The sequence below is a fragment of the Quercus suber genome, unplaced genomic scaffold, assembly GCF_002906115.3.
Source record: "Quercus suber isolate HL8 unplaced genomic scaffold, Cork oak 2.0 scaffold_145, whole genome shotgun sequence".
Classification (NCBI taxonomy): domain Eukaryota; kingdom Viridiplantae; phylum Streptophyta; class Magnoliopsida; order Fagales; family Fagaceae; genus Quercus; species Quercus suber.
Genome location: NW_027069606.1, coordinates 23,433 through 36,812, shown reverse-complemented (window position 1 = coordinate 36,812; position 13,380 = coordinate 23,433). Strand labels below are relative to the sequence as shown.

The window sequence follows — 13,380 nt, the reverse complement described above, 5'->3', positions numbered from 1 at the left end:
CATAACTTAAATGATCTCGTCTTTAATGCCAAATATCAAAAAAAAATTTCTAAGATGCAAGAACTTACATGCTTACTGACATACCTTTGGATGGAAAAAATCTTAAATGACCTGATTTTTTAGAATAAAAGAACACATCTAAGAAGGTTGTGCCTCTCCAAATGATGTTGAGAGTATAACCGAGAAAGAGGAAAAGATGGAGAAATTTTTGTGTAAAAAACTAATAATAAATAAATAAGTATATTTAAATAAAAACAAATAGAGAATGTGATGCATTTTAACTAAAATTTCAGGCTGGTGTAAATGTTCTTTGTCACTCAACAGTATTAAATTATAAACGGTAAAAAATCTTAGCTCTAATTTTTATAATAATAAAAAAGAGCAAAACTTAAGTACAGTACTTAAGTGTTACTTCTTAAGTTCTCATTTTAAGATTCTGTCACCTGAATTTTTTTTCATATAAAAAAATATTTTTTAGTTTAGTAATCACATGACTAAATCTTAAGAGAGAAACTTATATACCAAAAAAAAAAAAACTTAAAAAATACACCTGAGATACGTAATATAATTTTGTCCAATAAAAAAAAACCACCTAATATTTTAGGCTTTTTAGCTTATATACGTGGGAAGTCGAGGCCCAACCCAAATTCAAATTTTTAATGTCATTATAAATTTAAAGCTAGTCACCTTCTGCTTCTCTTCAATCATAAAGTACCTCTCTCACTCTCTTTACCTCTCTCTCTCTCTCTCACTCTCCCCCAAACAGTGATCTGGGAAGTGGGAGGGGGTTCGGGGTTTTTTTCAGAGACTCTAAGGAGAAGAGTGGGTTTGCGAAGGAGGACCTGAGGCTGCATAGGGAATGAGTTCATTAGGGGTTCCGCCATTTGAGGAGCAAGAAAAAGAGGTGGGACTTTCTTTTCTTTTATTCTTCTTTTTCGTCTTTCGTTTTTTTGGGGTAAATTGATTTTTCTTTTGGATAGTGGTTGTGGTTTTGTTTTGTTTGGCTGGAAATGCTTGTGGGAAGGTTCAGTTGGGGTTTAAAATTAAGGTTTCGGTTTGTGTTTTTTGATAAATTTTCGATGATGGGTTCAGTTTGGTGTTTTGTGTTTTTGTTTAGTTTTGATGGAAATGGTTCTGGGAATTTTTATTTTAATTTTTGTGGAAATAATGGTTTTAATTATTATTATTATTATTATTATTATTTGAAATGGTGGTGATGATTTTGTTTGGTTTGGTTTTAAATGGTTCTAGGATGATTTAGTTGGTTTCTGTTATGAGTAAACTCGACACTCTTTGCCTAATGATTCTAAGATCACAAAAATCAATCTTTTCATTTGCTAATTTACATATCACTGTGTCACTCTTAAGGGTTCTTCTCTTTTCCAAAAGAATGGTAGAGTTTCTAAACCTCAGCTTGTTTACATTGGTCAAAAGATTGTTTTAGAGGAGAAACTTCTTGATTGTTTAGACATACTTTAGTGCTTGAGAACAATAAACTCATTGCAGGTATTAGATTCGGGAGTTGACTATGATGGTTTTTCCAATAAATGTAGTTCTTATATTATATGTGTAATATATAAAAATAAAAAAGTCATGTCAATTAAGGAAATAAGGGAGAGTATGACTTCGAATAAAATTGAACGATGGAAAAGAGTACATGTGGCAGACCTTGACTAGTCTGTTGAGATACAGGATCCATACCAACCCCAAATTTTTGGAATTAAGGCTTTGTTGTTGTTTTGTTGTTCCTGTTCTTTGGCTAGTGTGTGGTCAAAGGTTGAATGCCTGAAGCTCTTGAAATTAATAATATCTGATTTAATAATAGTCATTAATAGGATCTAGGATACATGGATATTCCATTTTTGCTCATATTCACTTATCCGATATGTATTGTACTGGATACCTCTAAGATACATACCTAGTCTTTTTTCTTTTCTTTTTTTGAAAAAAAAGTACCAATATGTCTAGAATACACTTGTGATAGAGCTTGAATACAATTGTTACTCAACCCCCGATAGTGAGAGATAGCCAAAACTTGTAAAAATTTTCATTTATATTGTTTATATATTAGTTTCAATGTTGAACACTTATCTAGTTATTGTTTATTTACTTTTTTTTTGGATCTTGCTTTGTTCTAAACATCCGTTAATGCCAATGGATTCACCTTATTATGCATTATTGTGCTTAAATTGATATATGCTTAACAATATATATGAAAAATAAATGCTTAATAATATATTAAAAATATAAATAAAATATATTTAATAAGTAATTAATACACAGATCCCTAACATATCGTACCGTAGGTTTTTCAAGAAATGTTGTGTCCCTGTACCCATACCCATGCATCTTAGATTAGCTTATTCTACTTTGTTTTATACATTCCCTGTAGAGGTCATCTTTGGCTCAGATTTTTAATGTAGTTCACATTGTCAGCTTTAAAAAATTGAATTGCAGAACATGTCGATCACAAAGGAGGTGAAGGCTAGTGACGCAACAGCACAAAAAATGTTCAGCGAGGGGACACTAGTTGAGGTTAGCAGTGATGATGATGGTTTTGAAGGTGCTTGGTTTGCTGCAACTATTGTTAAAGCAGTGGGAAAGGACAAGTTCCTTGTCCAGTATCAGAGCCTGAGGACTGATGATGATTCAGGCTTTCTGAGAGAAGAGTTTGATACCCTGCATATTAGGCCATGTCCACCAGAAACTCTTGTTGTTGATCGTTTCAGTCTTTTTGAAGAAGTCGATGCTTTGTACAATGATGGGTGGTGGGTGGGTGTGATTTCTAAGGTTCTTGGTGGCTCAAAATACTTAGTTTACTTTAGGGACACAGATGAGGAAATAGAGTTTAAGCATTCTGACTTAAGGCCACATCAGGACTGGATTGATGGAAAATGGATTATGGCTTCCCAGGTATGACTTCTCTATACTTGAAACTTGAGAACCTTTGTTGATCTCATTTTGTACTTTGGTGTTAAATGGGGTTGTCCGTTTTGCAAAGTTGGCATGGCTTGCTCAATGTTACTAGTAATTTAAGGTAAGTTCACAACCATTTGGTCAAATTCAGGTTTTGGGCAGGGAGCTAAATAATTGACAGTGCAAAGTTCAGTTATTTTCTAAGATTTTCTCTTTGAAACTTGAATTTAATTAATTATTTTTGAACTCTGCCACAATCCACCTATTTGGAAAATTTGGAAGCTGGTCAAAATAAAGTGAATTAAAAGAATAGAAAAGAGGTAAACCTCAATGAAATTTGCTGAAGCCTTGACCAGCTTCTTGTGATTCTTTGATCCAAAAGTATCATCTGATAAGCTGCCCCACCTATCATAAGAATTGACTACTCCATGTGTGTGCAAATGCAATGGGAAGGAAGTGATTGTGTCACTTTTTTTAACCTATATGATTCTCTTTCCTTCTAATTTTCTGTTTCTGACCTTGCACAAGTTAAGTATTATTTAACCCAAGCAATTCTATATATATATATATGGTATTGAATTTATACTGATGGTTGGCTAAATATTAATTCATGTCAGGCTCTGATGAAGTGCTTTACTTGTGATTGCTTGAGAAATCAAGAACGCATCCCTTGTGTACCAGGAGAGATTGCATTACATCTGAAGGACTCTGCTTCTTGTAGCAGTGGAAGTCAACTGATGATTTTTTGATAAACAAATTGCAATTTTTAGTAGTCATTTCAACTTTGGTAACCTATCGTAGACATTCTCAACGATTTGTTTGGACCTTACCAATTAATTGGAAGCATAGTTTGACTTTATGATCCATAGCAAAAAGCTAATGATGTAAATGCTTTCAGGTAAATTCTTGTATTGTATTGGCAACTGACCAGCGAGTTAGTGACTGTTCTCGATTTTTTTTCTGCATGAAAAGGGTTTCTCTAGTACTGTTTATTCCTAATCATTCAACCTGCAACATAAATTTATTTCAGAAGCCTCTTTAAGGTTAGATGGCTGCAAGTTCTTTAAAAAAAAGTTTAGATACAATTGAGTGTTAACTGAAATTAGTCCTGTGATTTTGTATTAAGCATTAAATAGAGTTGTCTTTTAAGAGTTCTATCTGGAGTCTAGAGTTGTCTTTAAGAGTTCTATTTGAAGTCTACTCTGGCTGTTCAAAGCCAATATATACATCAATAATATAATGTTTACGACTAATAAGGTAGCAAGTTGTGGTTGTTATATAATAAAAATGTTATATTAGAAGGGAAAAGTTAACAATGCCCTAAGAACATTTGTTAGTGAATTATTTTAAGAAATTTTTTTTAATGATTTGACAGTTTTTTCAATTTTTCATAAAAATTGTATAAAAATTTTCTTAAAATGGTTTATTAACAATTGTTTTAAGAGCATCTGTTAATATGACTCATATTAAAAATAAGGTCATTCACAGCCTGACACTTCAACAAGTTATGCAAAAGATTGTGATCCAGCAATGCTCAACCTGCAAGCTGGTCAAGAATACATTTGGGTATTGTTTCTTTCCCATGTTTGTCATTCTACACTTTGGTACAAACCTTGTGCTGGATTCTGGCATGAAATCATGTTACTGATTGTCACATCAATGTTAGCCCTCAAGCCACAGATGTTTATGTTGTATAGCAAAGTACCACCCATAAACCAACCCATGTATCATCACAGGAGGTGAGTCTGTAATGGGGTTAAAGAGGGTTGTTTATGTTTTGGATCAATTAAATGAATTTTCAACCAAAGATTCAAATTTGCAAAAATAGGTTCATACAATCTTGGGCCATCGGGCTATATTGGGGCACTACTCATTTAGCATGAGTAGCAAAATGAGTGTGGATGTCTGGTGCATGACATCCCACAAAATATATATAATTCGACAAAAGTGGGTTATTCAACTGGTTAATAAGGATGAGAGAGAGAGAGAGAGAGAAAAAAAAAAAAAAAAAAAAGGAAGAAAATAGTTAGATGTGCTGGAAGTTTTTTTTTTTTTTTTTTTAAATGCTTAGATACATGCGATTGAGTATTACTCAACTGAAATTAGTCCTGTGATTTTGTATTAAGCATCAAATAGAGTTGTCTTTTAAGAGTTCTAACTAGAGTCTAGAGTTGTCTTTAAGAGTTCTATCTGAAGTCTACTCTGGCTGTGCAAAGCCTATATATATATATATATATCAATAATATTAGTGAAAAATGTTTACAACTAATAAGGTAGCAAGTTGTGATTGTTATATAATAAAAATGTTATATTAGAAGGGAAAAGTTAATAAATGCCCTAAGAATATTTGTTAGTGAATTATTTTAAGAAAATATTTATGGAAAAAAAAAATTAATGTTTAGACAGCTTTTTAAATTTCTCATAAAAATGGTATAAAAATTTTCTTAAAATAGTTTATTAATAATTGTTTTAAGAGCACTTATTAATATGACCCATATTAAAAATAGAGTCATTCACAACTTGACACTTCAACAAGTTATGTAAAAGATCAACAACTTATGTAAAAAATTGTGTTCCCGGCAATGCTCAACCTGCAAGCTGGTCAAAAATACGATTGGGTATTGTTTCTTTCTCATGTTTGGCACTCTACTTTGGTACAAACATTGTGCCGGATTCTAGCATGAAATCATGTTCCTGACCGTAACATCAATGTTACCCCTCCAGCCACAGATGTTTATGTTGTATAGCAAAGTACCACCCATAAACCAACCCATGCATCATCACAGGAGGTGAGTCTGTAATAGGGTTAAAGAGGGTTGTTTATGTTTTGGATCAATTAAATGAATTGTCAACCATCAAAGATTAAAAGTTGCAAAATTAGGTTCATACAATCTTGGGCCATCGGGCTATACTGGGGCACTACTCATTTAGCATGACTAGCAAAATGAGTGTGGATGTCCGGTGCATGACATCCCACAAAAAAAAAATATATATATATATATATATATAATTCAACAAAAGTGAGTAATTTAGCCGATAAATAGGGATGACTAGATGAGAGGGAAAAAAAATCTCAAAAAAAGAAGGAAGAAAATAGTTAGACGTGCATTTTCTTTTTTTGACAAACGAGCTCAGGTGTATGAAGCTCTCTGTTTGTCTCACACACATCAAGTTATTACAGAGAAATCCTATGAGGGTAGCTCTAAAACATTGACAAGATTTTTCAAATCCAAGATCTCATGAATATCATGAGACCTTATAAACCACTATATATATATATATATATATATATTGTTAAAAGATGATGCATATCATGAGACCTTATAAACCACTATATATATATATATATATATATTGTTAAAAGATGATGCATAAAAACTAAGAAACTACATCAGTATCAGGATATAGCCTGTTCAAATACATTCCATTGAGATCTTCCTCAAAAACATTTCTTACGTCCACAAGCGAGCATTCAAAATAACTAAAATCAGAATTTTGGTCAGCAGCCATCCTAGGTAGCACATCGGCACAGCGGTTTGATTGGCGATAGCAGTGTTTGAATTTAATCCTGTTAAATCTTGAAATCAACTGTCTGCAATCATCTAAAATATGGGAAACTATGTTATTATCATATTGACTATTCTGTACAACATACACAATGGCTTTTGCATCCATTATATCAACCTCATGGACAAAGTCGCTGCAAAGAATAGAATATTAGTGACCCCAAAAGGCCCAAAAACACAAACTTGAGGGGTCCACTAATGATTTGGTAACCTTATGGGGCCTATACTTTTATAATATACTCCCTTACAACAACATACCAGACAGGAACACACCATAAACCGAAACAAACTTACATACCCATTATCTAACAAACCAAACTCACTGACCAACAAGACCAAACTATAAAAACTTGATGAAGACCTCGAAATGCCCAGATTTCCGCTATAAAAACTTCAGTTAGCGCATCCGCATCAGATGTGGCAAATGTGCCAAATATTTGGCATTTGGCACATTTGCCACACCAAACACAAAAATAAAGCTTTATCAGATGTTCTAAATCCCAAAAATTATGCAACATAGGTACAATACCGTCTCATATTTGAGACGGTACGGACAGATGTTGCAAAAATATTTATAGTATTTTATTCTCTTTTCTCTCTCCTCTCTCTTCATATTTTCTTTTCTCTTCTCTCTCACCAGTCCCCTCTTTCTTCTCCCTGTACCAGCTCCCCCTCTCTTCGACCAGTCCAAGATGTTCACCGGCAGTGACGACGATGTAGCTCCGACGACAACAGTGTGCTCCACCAACGCCGACACCAACTATCACTTCCACACCAACACCGATGCCGATTTCTCTCTAGCAATGGTTTTTCTTTTTTTCTTTTTTTGGCTGTGGTTTGATGGGTTCGGTTCCAATGGAGGTGGGTGGATTCGGATGGGCTAGGCTATGACGATGACAGCAATGAAGATGGTGGGTTTGGAGTCTGGGTTGACTTGGATTATGAAGGTTTTGAGTTTGGAAGTGGTTGTGGTTAAGGGTGTGGAGGCAGTGGGTTTGTCGGGGTTTGTGGTTGAGGTGGTGGTGGTGGTGGTGGTGGGGATTCTGATTTGGTGTTGGTGGGCTATGGGTTGTGGGTCAAGGTTTTGGGTCGACGACATTGTGGGTCGAGGTTGGTTACGGCAACGTTGTGGGTTTTGGTCCGGTGGTTACTTGAGTTTGTTTGTTGATGGGTTGGAGTTTTGGGTCGGTGATTGGTTGAGGCAATTGATGGTGGCAGAGGATTTGGCTGGGGTTTGGCTGGATTTGTTTGGGTTAGAGTTTGGCTGGATTTGTTTGGGTTGGAGTTTGGCTGGGATTTGTTTGGGTCGTGAAGGATTTGGCTAGGATTTGATGGGTTGTTTAGGTTGGGTTATGGTTGTATGTTGTGGAATTTGGCTGGATTTGTTTGGCTTTGCTTTGAGTTCTGTTTTTGGTTGCGGAGGATGTGGTGGTTGTGTGGTGGTGGCTGTTGGTTGTTGGCAAATGGCTGTTGATTGTGTTGATGAGTAGTAAATATTATTTTAATGTATAGTAAATATTATTTTAATGTATAGAATTGAATGATAAAACATCTGATAAATGAGATGTTGTAAAATGATGTGATAAAATAATAAAGTAGGCCTTTAGTGTGGTAAAATTACATAATTTTTGTAACAGCTGCTACGAATGCTCTTACAGTCGCATTTTTGGGTCCTCACTTGGCATGGAATTATGAGCACTAAAAGACTACTTTCTACGACTGATTTCTATGCAATCCCACCCTTTATCCGAAACTCCCTTCAATGGGCCCATAACTCCACCACCCAATCAAACACACCTTTCTTACCAAAGGGTCCCTCCGTGTTAGCCACAAATCTCATCAAATCGTACTCTAAAAGGGGCTTGATAAAAAAGGCCCGGATACTATTCGATGAAATGCCTGAGAGAGATGTGGTTACATGGACTGCCATGATTGCGGGGTACACGTCTTGCAACCACTACAGCCATGCATGGGTTATGTTCTGTGAGATGGTAAGGAATGGAGTGGAGCCAGATGCTTTTACTTTGTCCAGTGCTTTGAAGGGTTGTAAGAGCATGAAGGCTCTTTCAAATGGGGCATTGGTCCATGGCTTGGCCATCAAGAATGGTATGAAGGAGTCTATGTATGTTAATAATGCATCTATGGATTTGTATGCAACGTGTTATGTTAGCATGGACGAGGCATGCATGGTATTTCATGAGATAGATGCAAAAAATGCTGTTTCATGGACTACTTTGATCACTGGTTACACTCATAGAGGAGATGGCTATGGTGGGTTTCAAGTTTTCGGGCAAATATTGCTGATAAGTAGTTGAAACAATCTCAAATTCTATGAAAACACCTGGGTTCCGTAGCTCACTTGTTATTGTGTATCTACAATTAAAAGGTTTCAATTTTTAAAAAGAATTCGTATAGCTTTATATATCATAGTATACATTAAGGCTTTGTTTGGTTGGAGGAGTGGAAAAGTGGAAGGATGAAAAATTGTGGGAGGATGGAAAATATTTAGTTTTCCCCCTTGTGTGTTTTGTTGGAGGGGTGGAAAATTGGGAGGATGAAAAACTCTTTTGTTTGGTTGGAGATAAAAATGGGAGGATGGAAAATGTAATTTATATAAATTGACTATTATGCCCTTGTTACATAATATGTAAGAAATAAATTTATTTATACTCATTAAATAATATAAAATTTATCACACCATATATATAAATTTATATGATTATTTTTATTAATATATTGTAAAAATTACAATAGTGTACATATAAATTTAATTGGGCAAAAAAATTTGTAACCAGCAAAAAAGTGTTTAGCAAATTTACACTTCATTCAGCCCACAAAAATGTGGTTAGCAAAGATGAAGGCTACAAAAGTTAGCCCACAAAAATGTGGTCAGCAAAGATGAAAGGCTACAAAAGTTTGCCCACAAGCCAACGTGGTCAGCAAACTTAACTAGAACAAAAATAATCATTTTAAAAGAATTGATCTCCAGCAGAATCAATCAAAAGGAAAGGACAAAAGGAAAATAATCAAAATACCTAATGAAGCAGAGCACAGAGGATGGACCGAAGAAGAAAAAAAACCCAGATTTCAGAAATTTAGAATCAAGTAATCAAAAATCAAAAGCAAAGGAAAAAGGAAGATAAGTTCAATACCTGATGATTGATGAAGCCACTGAAGCAAAGAGGGCGAGACCGAGACAGAGGGGAAAAAAAAAAAAAACCCAGAAGCAATCTAGTAGATCGTGACCATAAGCGTGAGGATGCAAAGTAGAACAGAGGCAGTGAGAAGGGAAAAAAATTGAGAGATTCAGAGGCAGAGGGCAAAAAGGTAAAAGTGCTGGGAGAGAACTTTTCTCCCCTAGCTTTTCCTCCCGATTTGGGAGGACAAAATTTGTGGGCCCGGAGAGAAAATTTTCTCCTGGGTTTTCCACTCTCCCTAGTTTTCCTCTCTTGCCAAACAATGGAAAACCCACATTTTCTTTCCTATGTTTTCCATCCCTCCTAAATTCACCCCAACCAAACACACTGTAAGTTCTTGAATTTATTTCCAAAAAGGAGGAAGCAGAACCAACCCATTTAGCTTTTCAATTGCTGTTAGAGCTTGCACCTTAATTGGCTGATACGCGCTTTGGGCAATCTAATACATTTAGCAGTGATTACACATTATGGATGGGAACAAGATTAAAGTGTTTGTTTAGGATGCACTTATAAACTAGTTTATTGTTTATTTTTCTACTATTTGCAAATCCCACATAATGCACTTATAATAAAGTCTACTATCATTTCGTCTCTAAAAAATAAAAAATAAAATCAAAACTACTGTATTGTTTATTCATAATTAACAGGATTTTCTCACATAGTATTGTAATCAATATCGGTGGTTGTAGCCTCCAAAACTTTGAACACTTTTTGTCTAAAAAAAATGCATCAATTGTAGAGAACACCCCCCCCCCCCCCAAAAAAGTCATACTTTGAAATATGAATATCAAATTTTATAAATTAGTTACATAGCCATTTTTTATAATAAAAAAGATTAAATAGTGAAGTACATGTAATCAATACAAAGTTAATTAAAGACAGAAAAAAAAAATAATATTGTTTCTATTAGAGATATATTAGCCCATTAACATAAGCCCAAATCTAATACTACTTTGTGTGCAAGTCAAGTCTCCTACTTGTACTAGAAATTTATTAGTTTAAGTTTAGTCTACTATATATACACATGTTATGATTCATTATAATACAGGATTTGTACTACACTCTAATATATTATTGATGTAACCCTTTAGGGTTTCTTCCGTGGATGTAGCCGTTAAGCTAAACCACGTGAATCACGTAACCTTCATGTGTTATTGTGTTCTATATTTTTTACTTTTGCTTCTGCATCTATATAAGCATATTCAACATGATGTATAAATCCTAATATTTAACAGTTTTATACTTGTTGATTTACACTCTTACTAGACATAAGAGCATCCGCAATGGGCTTTCCATATGCTAAATGTTAGATATATTTGGCATACAAGCCCAACAAATACTCAGCAATTGGGAGACCATATGGGAAAAGCTTTTTTTTTTTTTTTTTAGATTTAGCTACAATACCATCTCAAATGTAAGATGGTACTGTAGCTGTATGGTATAAAAATAAAAATAAAAAATTTAATGCTTTTTTACCCGGCAATTTTCTCTCTCAGCCCTCATTTTTCCTCTTTCTTTTCTCTCTCTGCCCTTCTCTGTTTCTCATCGCCTCTCTCTCTCGCCATTGTCAAGCTTCTCTCTCAGAGCTCACGCCGAATCACCAAGCCAGATTGGAGCTCACGTCGGATCGGATTTTTAGATCGGCGTGGTGGCGAGGCTGGTGGCGCGGCTGCGATGGGCGTGGTGGCTGGAGGTCAACGCGGTGGAGATCGGCTTGGAGACTGATGTGGAGATTGGTATAGAGACCGGTGTTTGGTGGTGATGACATGGTGGCCGGTTTCTGGGTTTGGTGGCCGGCGTTTGGTTGATTGGGTTGCTTTCATATTTTGGTGGGTTTTATTTTGTTTTTATTTTTTTATTTTTTTTATTTTGGGTTTTTGGTTCCGGTTTCCGGCATTTGGGTTGGATTTGGGTGGCGTTGGGTGGTTGGATTTAGGTCCAGTGGTTGTGATTTTTTCCGATGGGTTGGGGGATTTGTTCCGATGGTGGGTTTCGGTGTTTGCTGGGTTTGTGTGTGTGTGTGTGTGTTTTTTTTTTTTCCTGTTGTGACTGATGGCTTAGGGAAGAGGTGGGTATGGCTGAATTGGATATGTGTTTGATATGGATGGTGTTTGAATTTTATCTCTGCTCTTTCTTTCTTTGTGAATATGGCTGAATTGGCAGTGAAGAGAAGAAAAAAATCAAGGATTTTTTCAAGTTGCAGGCGTGTTGGGTGGTCATTCTGGGTTTGGGTTGGTGGTGGTTGGATGAGAGAGGGAAAAACAGAGAGACGAGGAACAGTGATGAAGAGAGAAGAGAGAGATTTTTTATATTATTTTATTGTGTAATTTATATTATTTTAATAAGTAAAATGGAAAAATGAAATATGGGATGTTGGGTGAGTTGTAAAATGGTATGGTATAAGTGATAAAGTAGCTTTTTGGGATGGTAAAATAGGATGAGATATAAGATCCAGATGCGGATGCTCTTACATCCTTCAAAACTTACAGAAAATCATCATTTTCACTAGCATTCATATGGTAGTAGGTATGTGGCATACTTGTCTTACCATTCCCAACCTTTTCCAAGTGAAGTTCTTATACCCATATACTTTAAGTCTTGACGTGCCTTCAAGTTATCCTTTGTCTTGCCATCCAAGTTTAACAATGTGCCGATTATATTATAGACTATATTCTTTTCAATATGGCAAGGTGAAAAATATACTTCTCTTCTTCCACACAGTTAAGGCTTCTTTTTTTTTTTTCTTTTATTGGGCAAATTAACTGTTTTCTTCCCAAACACATGATCGACTACAGCATTCGTTTGTAACATGATTTCCCCTCCAGATACCGTAATAGGAGCTGATCTCTATAATATATATATATATATATATATATATATATTAAAAAAAAAAAAAAAAAGTAGAAAGAAAGAAAGAAAGAGAGCTAGCTCCTCTACCTGAATAGATGTGATTTAGTGGCCCTATAGCTCGCTCTTGTTGGTGTTCCAACTTCAATTTGATCGTCTGTAAATTTTTAGGGACAAGTACAAGCTAAGAATATATCATATCAACGTATCCAAGTTAGGGATATTATAAAGGAAACATAATTAAAGAAGATTCTTATTATTGTTGTTTTGATTTTTGAAACATAAACTAAACAATCCAAAAAAGAAGGGAAAAAAAAATTCTTATGATTGTTCTTTTGATTTTCTAAAGTTTTTCTATCAGGGCCCTAAACTTCTTTAGATTGTGGTCTTCGTAGTTGTCAGTTGGTGACTTTGGAAGAGTAGAACCGTAATAAAGATTTTGACTAGAACCATGCTCGAGGTGTTTGGTAGCCGGATTGATATACCCTGGTAAAGAAGGAGACATCAGTTAATCCAAAGACCAATCGATGAGGCTGAATCAGCAAATGTAAATAAAGACATTTTTATTTGGTTTGGATGAAATTAAATTATGTACACAACATTTCTTCCTACAAATTAAATGGGAGCTTTTCGCTCAATGTTCAATTCTTTTGAGCACGGTTTTAGTCTTATTTCTCAACAAAAAAAAAAAAAATAGAGTTCTATTTTTTCTTTCAACTTAACCATTTGTTGCGGAGTAATAGGAATTGAATTTTGATATAATATTCCATGTTCTTATAAAATGTAGAAAAAAAAAAACATTTGAAAAATATTCACCTCCTTTATCACTTCTAAGAGTTTCAATCTTCTTATTT

The 13,380-nt window shown here is 34.8% G+C and overlaps 2 protein-coding genes across 3 annotated transcripts; both read left to right on the top strand.

Annotated features, from left to right (window-relative positions):
- Positions 1–707: 707 nt before the first annotated feature.
- LOC112012171 (protein AGENET DOMAIN (AGD)-CONTAINING P1) lies at positions 708–4,001 on the top strand. 2 transcript variants are annotated; one of them, XM_024044555.2, is made up of 3 exons: positions 708–904; positions 2,437–2,913; positions 3,534–4,001. In XM_024044555.2, exons 2-3 carry the CDS (start codon positions 2,461–2,463, stop codon positions 3,663–3,665), a joined length of 585 nt encoding a protein of 194 aa, XP_023900323.1. In that variant the 5' UTR covers positions 708–904; positions 2,437–2,460; the 3' UTR covers positions 3,666–4,001. The 2 variants fall into 2 exon arrangements, with proteins under 2 accessions (XP_023900323.1, XP_023900322.1); XM_024044554.2 differs by having other exon boundaries at positions 709–904; positions 2,458–2,913.
- Positions 4,002–8,377: 4,376 nt separating this feature from the next.
- LOC112003669 (putative pentatricopeptide repeat-containing protein At1g56570) lies at positions 8,378–8,797 on the top strand. The gene has a single exon (XM_024035870.1). The coding sequence runs from the start codon at positions 8,378–8,380 to the stop codon at positions 8,795–8,797; it is 420 nt and encodes a 139-aa protein (XP_023891638.1).
- The last annotated feature ends 4,583 nt before the right edge of the window (positions 8,798–13,380 follow it).